At 41.5% G+C, this 16,892-nt stretch overlaps 1 protein-coding gene across 5 annotated transcripts in view; it reads right to left on the bottom strand.

The window, feature by feature from the left end:
- The window catches only part of dab1a (DAB adaptor protein 1a), a 215,419-nt gene that overhangs the window by 44,689 nt on the left and 153,838 nt on the right, over nucleotides 1-16,892 (bottom strand). For all 5 annotated transcript variants that reach the window (XM_005732231.1, XM_005732233.1, XM_005732232.1 and 2 more), the window contains one exon: nucleotides 2,953-3,236. In XM_005732231.1, coding sequence (XP_005732288.1) covers nucleotides 2,953-3,022 — 70 coding nt within the window. In that variant the 5' untranslated portion in view covers nucleotides 3,023-3,236. The remainder of the gene's footprint in view (nucleotides 1-2,952; nucleotides 3,237-16,892) is intronic.

Below are 16,892 nucleotides of genomic sequence, written 5' to 3'. Positions count from 1 at the left end.
GTGTGTGTGTGTGTGTGTGTGTGTGTGTGTGTGTGTGTGTGTGTGTGTGTGCGTGCGAGAGAGAGAGGGAGAGAGAGAAAGAAAGTGAAAACCCTTAAGTCTCAATGCTGAAGGCAAACCATTCATCTTCCCTCTCATATGCTCTTCTGGGCTTCAATCCCAGTCCCAGTGTGTGTGTGCGTGTGTTTTTGTGTGTGTGTGTGTGTGTGTGTGTGTGAGTGTGTGTGTGTTCGCATCTTCCAAATATGGAGAGCAGTCTGAATGATGAACATGATCTCCATTGCAGCAGAACAATACTATTTCTAAATAGGACATGAGAGGCATTCAGTGTTCCCTCATACACTGTGTATGGGGGAACCAATGCTTGTTTGCAGGGGCTCAGGCGCACCATGTGCAATGAGGCATCTGCTGCAGGTGATAGCGAGTGTGTGTTTCTGTGCAGTTGCGTGCATCCATTAAGTGTCATTCCCAACGGCGTCCAAAGTTTTTGCTACATCAATCAGATGCTTATTCAGAGAATGCTGGGCGTCACTCTTACAGTCGGGCAGGTGGCACCGAGCAGCTGGGTGATGGCTGCCAGCCTGGCCCCTGGCATCACCTCTGCTCTGAGACCGCCCAGGCTTGCTCTCATACACCTGCTAGCTACCTGCCTCTGGAGCTTTTCACACCTGGATATTTTTGCTTCTCACCAAACACAACATCCCCGCACCTGTTTAGTGGAAGCCTACTGTGCTACACCACCTGTTAATTAACTATGAACGGCAGCAGCCCTGCATTCTGTATCCTAATCCACAAAGACACAATTAATAAAGAGAAAAAAGTAGCTCACAAAGCTGTGTTTGCATGTATATGAGTGTGTGTATAACAATCATTTCTAGTCAGGGCTGCAGGTACTACCTTAAAAAGTAGTGACTTATTAAATTCAGAGTAGTTTTGCCTTCATGATCTGATACAGTAATATGAGATTAAAAGGTCACCTTTTTTCAATTCTAACATTTTACATATCAGGGCATAATAAAATGAATCATCTGTTCCTTCCCAGGTCTTACATTCTTTTTAAATGTAACCTCAGATGAAAAACAGCACATAACAAAATTGCATCATGTCATTATTTATGCCACAGAAATGAACCCAAAATGCAGAAGCCACATGTGGAAAAACTAAGTACACCCTTTACTTTTTCTTGTCTGTTGATTCCTGTGGAAACAGAAAGTACTGCTAACCAACTGCACCTCATTAACTGATAATCAGCAAGTGTGATCCTCTCCATAAAAACAGAGGCTTTGGCAGTTCGCTGGTCTGGAGTATTCAGATGTATGTTAACACAACACAAAGAAGGAATGACATCAGTAATGACCTTAGTGAAGCAATTGCATCACCACATCAATCTGTGAAGGGTAATAAGGCCATTTCCAAACAATGTGAAGTTCACAATTCTATAGTGAGAAAGATAATTCACAACTGGAAAACATTCAAGACAGCTGCCAGTCTTCCCAGGAGTGGACGTCCCAGCAAATTCATTCCCAGGTCAGACATGCAATGTTCACAGAAACTGCAAAAACCCAAGAGCCACATCTCAGACTAAACATGCCTCAGTGAGCATTTCAAATATTAAAGTTCATGAGAGTACAATTAGAAAAAGACTGAATGAGTGAAGTGTTGTCAGGAAAAGGCTCTTATCTCTAAAAGATTGGAAAAGCTGCATCTGAATGGACTCAGGAACAATGTCCTTTGAACTGAGGTAGTGATCTCTTGCCATAATCCACAGCACCACTTTTTATTAAACCTGAAGCGTACCAGCACAAGTGCCTACTGTCAAGCAACTGTGGTGGAGAAGTAAAGATCTGAGCTTGTTTTACAGCCATATGACCCAGAGTAAACCATGAACTTCTCTTTATATCAAATTATTCTAAAGTTAAGTGTGAGGAAATCTGTCTGGCGGCTCAAATTTGGCAGCAAGACAATGAACACAAGCACACCAGCAAATCTATAGCAAAATGGCTAAAAAAGAAAAAGAAAAATGAAAATAAAACACCAAAAATCAATGTGCTGTAGTGGCCAAAGTCCAGATCTCAACCCTGTGATGGGACATTTGTTTAAAAAATGGATGGGATGTACTTAACTTTTCACACACTTCTTCTGAATTCTAGCCTAGTTTTTGTTAAAAATAAATAAATAAATAAAAAATAAAACTTCAACATATTACAGCTATTAACTGTACATAAATCATGGACCAGTCACCATACTGGGACACATTGAGGTCATAGACTGTTTTTTGTGGATTCCTGTTTTTAAATCTCAAGTTGAGCATTTGAAAACAGACAGGTGGCAGATCTGATCCAAACACTCAGGACAACAGAATTTTAGCAACAATCAGTCACTAGATAGCCATTCTTTATGCCATACCCAGCTTTACCACATTTTACTTTAAATGGGACCAGAACACATATTATGGTGTATTGGATAAAACTCAAAACTACCAGCTAAGATCAGAAACTCACTAAGTAAATTCCTACTGAGGTATTAAATCAAACCCAAAAGAGAAAAAAAACATCCTACACTGTCTGACTTCTTTTTATAACCAGAGAAGTCACCCACTGCTGATGATTAGAGAGAAAGCAGACTGAAAGCACCTCCGCAACGGTCTTACTTTTCAGAACCTCGGGCTATGTCTATTTTTTATATACAGTCTGTGGTTACTTGGCTGCCAGTATTGTGCATGCTGAGTCACTTTCATTGTGCTTTTTTGACTTTAATGTCAAAATGCTGCTATGATGAGGGATTTCTCTTGTGATGTGAAACTACTTTCGTGTCACAAGAGAAAAAGATTTTTTCTCTGTTTGCAGAGTAATCAGTGAATTAACCACATTACCCTTTCAGTTACTCATCAGTTAAATGATGAGTAAACAGTAATATCTTCAAAGTTGTTCCTGACTTTGATGCTGCACTTACCTTTCCTCTTGGAGTCCCGTCTTACGCTGCTGGGCCTGACCGCTGGTTGTAGCTCTGTCTCTGTTGACATCCTCAGGCTCCAACTGGTTTAGACTCCGCTCCGCTTGGCTCAGCTGGGATCGGCTGGGCTCCGAGGGTCCAGTTCACAGCGTCAGTGCCGGCTGTGCGTGCGTGGCCGCCGGGTGTGTGCGTGGAGGCGCCAGGTGTGTGTGTGGGCACACAGGCTCATGGGAGAGGGATGGGCTTTAGCCCTGACACAACATCCTACACACACCCACAGAGAGCTGGAGGAGAAAAGACAGGGAGAAAGAGGTTGGCGTCGGTGAGGTTGCGCTTACTCTTGGCAGGTGAGACCTAGAAAGAGTTCTCAGCAGGCATTAGAATGACTTCGTCTCTGATCTGCTTTGAGAAGATGTTGCCAATGGTAACAGACTAAAGAGACCTGCACTACACTTTCTGCTTTCTATCAATAATGTGCCTCAGCAAGAAATTTTCTTGAGAAAATGTTCTTCCTCCTGAAGCCAGGTAACCAGGAGTCAGATTTAAAAGTACTAATAATGCATTCAAACGTTTACACATGACGTAATCTGTTAGATCATTATTGTGTTGGTTTTATCTTCCTATACTCCCCAAATGTTTGGCTATGACATGGGAAGTCACTAACCTAATGTCAGACAGGGTAAGAAACACAAGTGTTTTCAACAAGCAGGTGGAACCAGCAAAGTAGTATCGACAGAATATCTATACCGCTTTATTTGCAGGTAAAGCCAAGCATGAGTTCACCTCCAACATGTTGCAACAATCTCTTATTGCACAGGAAAACTCTGTTTGCACAAACTAAAGGTTTCAGGAAGAAAAATTGTTAGACCCGGTGCCTGTGATAGCAACATCTACCTGCCATACCACATGCCGCAAAGATAGAACAGTAGAGCAGCATTGGCGCTGCTCTCGCTACTTCCATGACAATGACATAATGCTGCTGGTGAGAGGAAAGAAAAAGACTCACTGGGGATTTTATTTCTCACTTTGAGTCTGAACCAAAAGTAACAGGAAATAACAGCAGGGGAACACGGTTAACCTTGTTTACAGCTATGAATGATTTAATGACCATAAGTGGACCCATACTTGCTGAACAACAAAAGATAAAACAATTATAATTCACAACATTTGCTTTACTTCTTCATAGTTCTGCTTAAGCTTCCAAAGTGTTTTTATTAGCTTGAAAATAATATGCTCGGGTTGAAACATTGCTACAGCACCCTACAGTAATTCAGAGCTGAACCAGGAAGTCGAAACAGTGATAGAGAATTATGACAGACAATTTGCTCACTTTATCTTTTCTAACAGGTCAATTTTTTTAATATTTATGCATTCTGTATCCTGACAGCAATTATCTGATATCTTAGCAATTAACTTGAGGGTTCCAGTGTTATTATTACGAGCACGAACAGAAGCTTAAACTAACAAGACCAAGGTTGTATTAATTTCTTTTTAATGCTAATTCCAGCTGCCCTTCTTAGGACTGACAGGCCCCTTTGGCCCCAGCATTTTGTATTTTTCCTGCCCATCTGCTGCTACTTATTCCTAAGTGTTGACTGGCAGTGACTACCATAACTTAGCAGCCAAAAACACTCAGATTCACACTTTAATGCTGTTGTGTGAATGCATGAAAGCACGCTCATTTACATGTGCACACAAATCCAGAATAGCTTTTTTTTTCTTACTTGGAGATGGTAAAGCACAAAGACGGGCAGCTGCAAGCTGACATGCTACATAATGAATCTGACTACCTTCTGAGCTGCTCTTCCAATCTTCTTAGAATATAAGTCTTGACCTCTCTTTCCTTCTCCGTCTCCATCTAACAGTGGCCGAGTGCCGATTTAAACAAAACCAAAAGACTTGTGCTTCTTGGGGAAGAGGGAAATCTCTCTTATTCTATTCCTCCCCCTCTCCACGGTGTTTTTGTGTGAATAGGAGGCCCCTGTAAGCCTTGGGCGAGAACAGATGAATTGAGAGGCTTTTAATTTGCTGCAGACAGAACAGAACAGAGTCCATTTAATTCTGCCAGCAGAGGCCATGTCGGCAAAATGCTGACAATATTCTTTATCTGGTCCAAACACACTGGAAAAGTGTGAGTCACTCCAATTACAGGCATTATCAGCAGCACTGTTCCACCAAATGGATGGAGAGAGAGTGAGTATGAAGAGAGAAGGGTTAGAGGGAAGAGAAACGAACAGAGTGGAAAGAAAGTGAGGGGTGAGGGAACATAGAGTGGGTGAGAAAGACAATGAGCGAGGGGTAAAAGGGGAGAGAAAAAAGCCCAAGGAAGTAAAATCAGAAAAGAAAGGATGGGGTCTGAGCAGCTTCAGCTTCAACCCTGAACATGTCCCCTGTCCGTCTCTTCTCCTTCCTTTTTTTGTTCTCTGAATTTGTTCTCTTCCTTCTAGCTGTGAAGTCTTTCATGAAGCATCTGGAGCTCGTGTTTAAAAAAAAAAAAAGAAGCAGTCTGTTAATCCTCAAACTGGACCAGAGACGAGGCAGTCCAGCAATTCTCACTGCACACACACAATCTACAACCAAGCGCACACACAAATAAGACCTCGTAGACAAGTTTCTGTAGTGCAACTTTGATTTCACAAACAAATTTAGACCAACTTTAAACTGTGAAATGGGTTCACAGTTTACATCCTGTCTGCAAAGTTACTCCTGTAAGAGAACAACTCACTTATTTAAAGATGTTCTACCCATCCAAGCATTACAAGCAAAACAGCCACTACTTCACTGGTGAAAATGAGCAAGAAACAGGATTGTGAGACTGAAAATGAAAAATCTGCTGCAGCACAGCTCTCCAGACATATGGTTGTTTCTCTAGAGACTCGGCGAAGAGTTCTACATCTTAAGCTACCGTCCCTGGAGAGGAGAACAAGCTAATTTCTCAAAACACAGTCCATGTCTAGCTTCAGCTGTACAAATTCCCTGCCTTGAAAGCACGCACAGATAAAGTGAAGGAAAGAGCAGCACCATCAAAAGCCATCGTGAACGCTGTAGTGGTGGTTTGACCTGGAATCAGCGCGCAAGCTAAATGTAGCAGCAGAGCAGGATGTGAACATGGCTTAGTGTGTCTGGATTTAGACAGCAATCTGAAGCCACGCCAGAGGAGAGGCATAGTGCAGGCAAGGAGGAGAAGGGAATGAGCAGTAAATTGGACGTCCGTAAATGGGGCGCTGCCAACAGGCGCTAGCGGGAGATGTGACGATCTGCATGTGTGTGCACGCGCTTCACTGTACTGTATGTGTGTATGACTTCATAAACAGGATGCTGCCAACAGGAGCTTAATGCCCAGAAATCATCTGCAGCTACAGGAAAGTATGCCAAGTTAGTGGAAAGAAAAAAAGAAAGGAAGCGAGAGAGAAAGGGCGTGCTCTCTCTATCCACCTCGCCTTTCTCCCACCTCTCACTCTTACAGGGTAATTGTGTTCCGTCCATCAGGCTCAGAGTTAGATTGCTGGCTCCACTCATTCGGCTCTCCTGCCATCTCAATAATGAATAATCATAAAGACCCCCTCTACACTACTCGCACACGCTGTTCTCAATACTTGTGCTCTGTCCAGCCTACGCGCACCCTCACACTTTATCAGTGCTACCTTTGTATCCTGACACCATTGCACCGAGTCCTTATCAGCAGCACGCTTCTCCTCTGAGGTGTATTCGTTGATGAATAACAATGTTGGTACTAAAGGTCAACCAAGTTACATTCTGCTAGGTTTCAGATGTTTTTACAGTGAATGAACGGTGTTCGTTTTAACTATATAAAACAAACAAAATCACATGTAGTTTTAAAGACCCAAACGGCTACATACACCTTTTAAATGTCAACTGACAGAGCACACCATCAAGCCGAGGAGAGAAATAAATGTCAATAAATTTCTGTTCTGTCCAGAAAAAGTATAAAACTTAAGGATATAAAACCTACCAGTTCATGAGCCTTAGCAGATAAAAATATATAGTGTCCACTCAACTTCGGTAGTCCAAAAAGCTCAGGAAGACGAGGTGAGGAACAAAACAGTGGAGCAGAAATGAAGGAAATGAAGAGAAGGAAGGGTAAAAGATCAACTAATAGAGGTTAGAAGAGAAGGCGTGCCTATTGGTGTATGATATAAAAGGTTGTTTGCACTTCTGTAAAAAGACTGTGAGAGTGTGGGATTAAAAAAAGAGCAAAAAACATGAGGTCTGGACTAAAGTCCAATGCTATGCAAAGATGCTGCATATCACTGCACTTTGTCCAGCATATAACAATAAAAGAAGTGTACTTTCCACAATCTAATCTCCTTTTTGATGAGGGATTTGTGCAGACAGATATAAAGCAATGATGAAAAGAAATGCAATTTCCTGATAAATTTTGTATCAGGGTAACTTCATAGATAATAATCAATAAATCATTAAATGCTTTGGACATGTAAAAGTTCATCTGGCAATGCAGAAGTAATGCCAGTGAAGTGGTTGCAGGGATAGTTGCAGAGGCATACTGCACCGTGAAATCATCTGTGAACTCATCAGTGATCAAATTCTTATCATTAAACAACTTTGGCACTAGGATGTTTTATCAGCATGATGACATTTTTATTGATCTAAAGCAAGACTGTAACCTTTAGCTGATTAATCAGTAACAGCATTAGCCGTTTTTGTACTTAGTTTTTTAAAGCATTATCCAGTGATGGATTTTCACATCAGGAAAATGTTCCCTTTTTGTCTCATGTGATAGAAACCAAAAATATTTTGGACTGTTGGTTTGGCAACATCACCACCTTGATACTTTGAACTATTGAAAATATGGTGAGGATATTCAATATTTTCTGACATTTTATAGGCCAACCAGAAATTCATAAATATGATGGAAATACTCTTGAGCGACAGCCTTGATCCAAAATTACCCCAATATCATCAAAAGATGTAGATTTTTAATTGCTTTTTAAAAATTAAAGCTCACTCTAGCTACTTGTGCAGCCACATATTGCATTTGTTAGCATTATCCATCCCTGGTAGAAGACGTTAGATCTTAGCAGTAGAATGGCATCATGGGTCAACGCAGTTATCACACGCTGAGAAGCAACTGTCAAAATGCATGTGATCACCGCTCACCACGTCATAATGAAGCTAAAGTATTATATAGCAGCTCCGTGGTAAAAGGGCATTTTTGACATTGATCTAAATAGCCAGTCCACCCACACTGCACGTTAGCCTAGCTGAATTTCTGAGAATTCCTTTTGGGGCTGGGGGAAGAAAAAGAAAAATTGCAATTCCAACAGCGGTTACATGACAAAAAAGAAGGCCTCAAAATTGTTACTGCAGCTGTCTAGTGGCTGAAACACCAGCCTGGAGTCCTATAAGAACAAGTGTGCCTCTAGTTCAGCAGGCAGTCAGCCAGGCCACCATTCAGCACAACAACACATTGCAAGAGACACGGGTTCTGAGCTGCTCTAGGTGCTCCACATGGCTCCCTGCCTGCATGAATGACTAGAAGGAACATTCAGTGGGGGTCTCATCAGGAAAAGGTAAACATACACACATGCACACAATCACACACACACTTTCCCACCCACAACCTCTTGCCAAAAATAGAATACCCCACAAGATGACAGGCTCACTTGCACGTGCAGATCACAATTTAACACAAAATATACACATACGGATACAAACGCGCACATCATCTTAACCTAACCTATTTACAGACACAGGGCTGTAGATATCAAAGGGTTGTGCTTTCTTTTGGGATTTCCTCCTTTCTCATGTTTTAAGGGGAAATAGATGAAAACGAATCCCGTTCTCCTTGCACCTCCCCTGTGTATGTGAGTGTGAGTGTCTCCTCTGACTTGTTAATGTGCTACATTTTAAATTGGTCCTGCTAAGCAATGTGTGTAAGACTGTCTTTTTCATGCAAAGAGGAACCAGCAGCTTTTCCGACAGACTGTGGATATGCCTTTATCACCAAACCTGCACTCTGATTCCACCTCTGTGTCTGCATGTCTGACTGACTGATCCTCTCACTGCCTCCTTCATCTCTACTCCCTTGTTCTACTACAGCAACCCACATCATTCTCAGCTTCTCTATTTACACATGCCCAAACTATTTGCTGATGTGTAAGGTTGGATTTACGGTGTGACATCGTTTAGTAATGCATCCTTTTATTTGGTTGTGCTGTGGCCTTTCTCCTATTTGTCTCTGAAGCCGTATGACTTCAGATGGCCTTCACACAGGCAGACCTGCTAGATGTTATTTCCCATTCCCAACACTAAGCAACATGTGGAAGTGGAATTGTAGCTTCATCCCTCACAGGAATGATTCAGTGATTTATGGTTGCTTGTAGTGAAAAGAAACAGGCAATTGTCAGCAATATGGAAATGGATTTTCACGAATGACGGAGCACAGTGCAAACATACACCATACCCTGTGACTACCATTTCCCTGACCCCTCAGATACAAAAAAATATATAACTTTTATTCATTTTCATGGGGTCTTTACCTATTTAATTTTATGCATCAGTGGTGGGTGAATGAATAAATAAATTGTGTACACGGAATGACAGAAGGCACAATAAAGAAGTGCATAGGAGGTTTTGCAATGGAGGTAGAGAAATGAACCATGCTTGGCTAAATACTGGCATAATTTAGAGTTTGGCCCGTTGCAGTCAGAATATCCCCAGCAGCTTTAAAGCCAGAGGTCACTCTTTTTTTCTACAAAACCATCATCACTGCATTCTGGTGCTGGCCTGGTAAAAGTGTCTACTCAATATGATTTAGATCCCTTACAGCCCCTCTGGACGCCCATCAGCAGAGCCTAAAGTGAGTGATGGATTTGCTACATATGTGGAGTGGAAGAGAAGAGAGGAGGATTCTGGTGCATAAAAATAGAGCCAGAGCCTGCTGGAGCACAAGAGTAAGACTTAATGAGGGATGCAATCATCAATTATTCAAAACACTTAATCATGGTGTCGCACGGTGCTGTTGCACAAACACATGTGCACACACACACACGCACACACACGGACATACCACAGGCTTGTCAAACTGTGCCTCTAAAGGCAGATATTGAGAGAGAGACTGATGGATGTAAAGGGGAATACAGACATGGGATTACTGTTGCTTTATTGTGTGTGTGGACATTTTCTCCTACAAATATTACACAAAAAATAAGATGAAACCTCTCCCACTGCTTATATACAAGTTTTATTATAATGATATTTATCTCTTTAGATATAATCAATAAATTGGTCTTAGTACTGTAATTGATTCAATATATTAGTTATAATGTATTAGCTACTAAAAATCTGCTGTAGTACCAGTAAGTGCCAGTAGCTGGAGACTCTTACTCTGACATGAGAAGAAAAAACTTATCTGACTGCACTCCAGTTGAGCTATTTGAAGGAAAACATCTATAATGCTAATAGAAGCCACAGCTGAATATATAAGTTGCAGATGTCTATGGGGGATTATTTTGCAGATGCCCACGCAGAGTCAGTCAGACCAGTGGATACCTGCTGATGTGTAAACTGTAACAATCCTGTCAGAAAACTGAGAGCTTATGTTGCAAATGTTCACATCAACTTTGCCTTAATTTCACATATTTCCAACACTTACCATTACCAGCACAATAATGTGATGAACTACCAGAGACATTGCCCCGCTTTGTCTATGAATACATTTCAATGGAATACTGGAAAAAAACTGACTGACAAAGGTTGTGCGATATTATTTGTGGACATCTGTTGGATCTGAACAGCTGTCTCCAGCAGCTGTACTGACATTAACTATGATAAACAAAGCACGATCCCATCTTGCAGATACCGTATGCATATTTTATATTAACAGTTAAAACTATTTGATGTGAAGCCATGAGGAGAATACAACTTGAGCACTTCATCACCATTAATAGATTAAAAATGGTTCTGACTGTAATTGTTAGATATGGCCAACAAATCTAGTCAGATCTAATTTATATCCTCCACTGAAGCCATAAAGTTGTGTAGCCATTTGATTTGATGTCATTTTTTTCTTGTTCAAACTATGGAAATTGCAGACATTTTGCATACTGTTCAGAGGCACCTGCCAGCTGGTTGATTTAACATTAACCTAGCTTACCCCTGCTACATGCTGCTCATCTCTCTAGGTATTTCAATCGAGTTGACTGAAGTACAGTAAGAGGTTTTCAAGTTTGATTTATGCATCCATAGCCACTTTACAGGTTTTCAATCACATCAACAACACACAGACTCCTGACAGATTAAACGGTAAGTAAATGATTGCTATTATAGTGTTAGATGCTTGAGAAATTAGCACATGTAAAGAAGTAATTTTGATACATTTTGAACAGTGCTCCTGGTTGGCACTGGTCTGATCCATGATGCTACAATATGCAACTTAAAGGAGTAACTAATCTGCTAGTAAGTATCCAAGTATTGATTGTTTTTTAATAACCCAACAGGAAGCTGGAGCTACTGCGATGGACTGCAAAGAACCAAAAACACATCGGGCATGGTCATAATTAATGTGGATCATTACAGTATTTTCATATGCCCAGTGGTTGTACTCTTTGTAGCATCTCACGAGGATGTTTTAGTTCTTGTAGGTGTAAAATCCCAAAGTTCTGCCTAATCTCTCTACTTGCTTTTGAGTCAGAAAGGAAAGACAGGATACAGAGAAGGGAAAGAACTAGATGTTTGCAGAGCAGAGAAAGTAGAGACTAAAAGAAGCTAAGAATGCTTCAGGCTAGACCTTCAAAAGTGACATCCCAAAACTTCTTCAACTGCAAGCCGCTGGCGAGCCTTAACTCAACAGCTCACTGCCTGCAATTGGTACCAAGACACACATCTGGAGAATTTTACGAATGTCTATGTCAGTCAATCTGTCAGAGCAGAGCAGCAGGAACAGATTCTCCACCTCTGGTCTCTGAGGCCAGTTAGTGCGCTGAGGGAATGCCTAGGTTGAACCCCAGGAAGAAATTCCCAAGGGGGTAGAAACGCATCTCCCACCTAGCACTCCCCTGTGCTACCTTGTACCGCTAATGGCCATCAGTCAGTTACAGCTCCTGCCTCCTGCCCGTGTGTCTAATCGCCCACGCACACTGTCACAGTCGCCTGCCCTTCCAGTTAATACAGACAGCCAAACAAAATCAATCTTAACCGAGCGTCCGTGTTTGATAAGGCCTTGTTGTTTTTTATGGACTCTGACAACATGATCCGCTCCCACCCACTTCACATGGGAGTAACAGCTCCAAATCTAGCACAGCAGGTTGGCTATTTAACACTTTCATATCTTACAGTTGTTATGTACTTTCTGGAGATCCATCCATCTTTCTTTCACAAAGACAGACATGCACATGGCACACCAAGCCCAGATAAAGAATACAGCATCCACTGATGTCATCAGCCTGAAAGTGAATCACAGCAGGATTGTCATAGTCAGGACACGATTTGCATAATTTCCTTCTTTGAATTCCCAACTCTTTTGAACTTGTGGGCAACCATTTCCAGCCAAACACACACACACAAGTACACAAACTATGACAACGTGCAAAAATCTCTGTGAAAGTTTCCTGGAGGTGAAAACTTTCTGCCAGCTCTTGAAATAGCCCCTTTTAGCACCCCATGGTCTATTGGACTGCTGGGCTGTCTGAACACTCACAGAGCGGAGGGGCTATTGGCATTCACTTCCCCACGGGGCTCGGAGTCGATACAAAGCTCTTAAAACTCAGAAAATGCTGTGTGTGTTTCTGAGAGTGAGTGTTTGTATATGTGTATATGAGACCGAAAACAGAAGAAAGAAGGAAGGGATGTTAACATTCATGCCACCGAGTGATTTCACAGCTGTTCTCATACTGGTAGAACTGGGCATAATCTGATATCACACAGGCTTTATACCAATATAGCTGACAGGCTAAGAGACGACTGATGTCCGATCCAAATGCATCGGGCGTTTGCATTCTCACACGTTTCTCTGTCACGTCTTGGTAAACATCTAGAAAAGTTCAGGTCTGCAAGTGCACGTGTGAAAATGGCTTATGTGTATGTGGCACAGGTAATGATTGTGTGCTTAAACAGAGCTCCACCCCACTGGGCCTCAGCCTCTTAGTGTCATCCATCATGGTGATGCTGCTAATGATACCAATACATACACCAGCACAGAGGGAAGAGGTGGAAGGAAAGCAAAAGGGGGGGCAGGGAGAAAAGAAGAGGAGAGGAAAAATGGTGATGCAAAAGGTAAAGGAACAACAAGAATTCTAATATTATTATTTTAATGTCAGTTGGGTTACATAAAGATCATTGTCACGCAAATAAAGCGAATTTTAATTTACATTTGCATTTGAGAGGGAAGGCTGAAGAGGAGGAGGAGGGAGAGGAGAGAGAGAGTGCTGGTAGAGAAGAGGCAACCAGCATGAAGAGGGAAGGAAATGTGCTGTCACAGGCTGAGAAGTGGAAGATAATCTGTGTGACTGGAATAGGCAATCTGATTCTCCCTTTCCTCCTCCTTGCTCTCTTTCTCTCTGAAACACACACTAAAACACAAACACACACAGTGTATACACAACACTGCCCGCTGCCAAACTCACAGAAAAGCTGAGGCTGACTGTGTGCCCTGCATGAGCTCCATTGCATCTGTGTGGATTAATATCACAGCCAGTAGATTCTACTTCAGGAATAAGACACATAAAATTAATTGTAGCATTTGCTTCTATTAAGAGAGAATAAAATTTGAATGGAAACGTGAAGAAGAAATATTCTTATTTTTTGGATTTTTGCACCCTGAAAATACTACCAGTGCTAGATTGGACTTTTTTAATGTCTCACTGAATTTATGTGGTTAAACAGGAAAGAACACCTACATTCATAAATGTCTCAAAATGTCACATTTAAGTCTTACAACGGCAGAGCTACTGAACAAGAAATTAATGTTGGAGTAGTGCATTTGAAAGAACAAAAAGATAACCACTCAAGGATTTCTTTGACTTGCTGGAATACAAATGTGATTATTTGATCAGTTAAAAGGCTTTTTTTTTTGTTTAATTCTACTACATTCTTAAAAAGGTCTCTCAAATCATCACAAATGTTTAAATATTTAAAGTTATATAAGCATCATAATACTAAAAATTTGGTTTTACAGTATTTAAATAAATACATGCATCTATTGTGCATGGAAATCCCCTCCATAGCATCATAACAGTATATTTTTTAGGTCAATTTTGATTGAAAATGTGTATTTTCCAAACCACCTCGACTACCTCACTCAGAATTCAGCTAGATTAGTCATGAGAGAGGCTGTGAGGAAAAAGGCTGGAGTATTTCTTTCTTCCTTCTCATCTCACTCCCAAGACACGTTGTCCTCTTCACTTCCAGGAGCAGGATGAAGGCCAGCGGGGGTTTTAAATTAGCCTATCAGATGCCTCCACCAGCTAAAGGAGAATTCTGAATATACTAATAGACAGGAGATTAAGATATGTAGCTTGGGGCATAGCCACATCTCCACACACATTTATATTTTACAGACACACACACACACATATTCATATACTCACAGACATACACTAAAACCTTTTTATTCAATGATTACAGAGGACAAAATGATCATTTCAGATCTCAAGAGCAGAGGCAGCTTTTCAGAATGTTACGGTGTCTTTGATAAGGATATGGGTAATGATGAGGATTATTTCTTATGTGAAGCTGGACGAGAAAAAGAGATAAAAAAGATGCAGATGTGAGTATGTATAATGATATACAGAGAGCATAGAGAGAGGCTCACTAGATTACACAGTACTATCTGCTCCAGGCAGAAAGCACAGGTGAGGAAATCCCTCCTTTTCTCGCTCCTTCCTCTTATGTCCTCCATCTTTCCCTCAGCCCTATTCCCGTTATCGCAGCTGTACACAAACAGGTACAGCTCCCCTGACCCGGCAGCACCCCCTAAATCTCCCTGTCCTCGATCTGCTTTAACAATCTACCCATGAAAAATATCATTCCTCCCTCTTCTTTGTCTTCTCCTCTGTGTTTCCCTGTGTGTCTGATTGCTCATCTTTCTTCATTGCTCTGCCTGCCTCTCTCCCAGGGCTTGCCATCTGTACAGTAACAGGTGTGCTGTGTATGTGACTGATGTGTTTGTTACCTGTAGCACTGCCTGCAGCCACAGCCTGCATGGAGAATAGCTGCTTCTATCTGACCTACTAGGTAATGCTCTGCTCTCCTTTAACTAATCCTCCTCCCGTGACTCCTTTGGATGGCGACAGAGTAAAGAGAAGAGTAGGAGACGAGTGCGTAATGAGTTAAAGAAGCAACGGCAAGCTGTTGTGTATTTGCATACGCATTTCAATGAGGCTTACCAGTTGTGCTGTTGCAGGGTGTTCACCGTAGTTGAGTTTGGGTAATTAGTCCCACCAGTCTGTGGGTGTGTATGTACATGTGAGCACATATGGGTGTGTTTGTGTGGTGTGGTCTCATTAGTCACACAGGTGAGTGATTAAATGCTCTGCAACACCTGGAATTGTTCCTCGTTTCTTCCTTCCTTCCCTTTTCTGCTGTTGTCTTAATTTACAGCAACACCCTTGGGAATCTTCCTGCCCCAGTCACAAAGCACACTTGAGAATGGCTCCACAAACTTAACGACAAACACGTCAATGCTTAAGCCATCCGATGAGGTGTGGCTGTTTCAGTATGAGGTGTTTCAATAATTGCCACAGTCTTAATCGTCCATAAAGAAATCATCCATTTATATAGTCCAGATCACCACTTGAAAAATGGCAAAAAAAAATAATCATATTTTGAATGGTTGGATCTTAACAAGGTTCCAAGTAGAGCTTCAACATGCAACAAGAAGAAATGGGAGTGAGACAAAACATTTTTTGAGCTTGCAGTTTATTGAAAATAACACTTAAATTGAAACAGACCGTTTTACAGCCGATCAAAAGTTTAGGACCACATGCCTTTAAAAGGCCAAATCTGTGCAAAAATGTGGACTCATTGTCATTTCCTGTCAGATAGTCATACTGTCATGACGTTTTGATGGCAAAGGTAAAAAAGCTTTCCCATTCTAAATGTGGTTGGGTTGTTGAACTGAATAAGCAGGGTGTCTACAAGTAAGACAGTTATTTGGAATTTCTTAAATGATCCTAAGTGTTTTGGAACAAAGAAGTCAAGTGGAGGACCGAAAAAAATTTCACCAGCACTGAGCCGGAGGATCCAATTAGCTGTCTGTCAAGACACTGGACGATCCTCGACCCAAATTAAGGCTGACTGTAGCCCCATAACCATCAGACGCCATCTGAGACTGAAGGGCTTCAAAAAAAAATTACAATTAAAATTAAAAAATTTAAAAAAAACTCTTCAAAGCCCTCGTCCCTTTGAACACCACAGAACTGATGGTTTGGACTTTCTTCCAGCTTTCAATGTCCCATGTTTGGTGCTCTTTTGCAAAGTTTTATTCTCTGATGAGAAAAGAATTTAACATTGATGAACCTGATGGTTTCCAACGTTACTGACATGACAAGGAAATCCCACCTGAGATGTTTTCTATGCGCCACAGTGGTCCCAGACATAATGGTCTGGGGTGCTTTTTCCTTCAGTGGAACAATGGAGCTTCAAGAAGTGCGGAGGCATCAAACAGCCGCTGGCTATGTCCAGAGGTTGCAGAAAGCATCCCTCATGACTGAGGGCCCTCGTCTGTGTGGTAACGATTGGTGATCTAAATCAACTTGAGAACCTTTGGGGATGGATGGCAAGGGAAGTTTACAAAAATGTACAACAGTTCCAGAGAGTAGATGTCTTTTGTGCCGTCTTCACCACTTGGAGAAATGTTCCTACTCACCCCGTGGAAATGCTTACATCAAGCATGGCGCAACAGATTATTGAAGTGATCAACAATAAAGGTGGAGCTACTCATTACTGAGTTCATGTCTGGA

This window comes from Pundamilia nyererei, unplaced genomic scaffold (assembly GCF_000239375.1).
Source record: "Pundamilia nyererei isolate P.nyererei 1_Seehausen unplaced genomic scaffold, PunNye1.0 scaffold00046, whole genome shotgun sequence".
NCBI lineage: Eukaryota > Metazoa > Chordata > Actinopteri > Cichliformes > Cichlidae > Pundamilia > Pundamilia nyererei.
The sequence above is the reverse complement of the archived record's forward strand: the minus strand, read 5'-3'. Positions and strand labels throughout refer to the sequence as shown.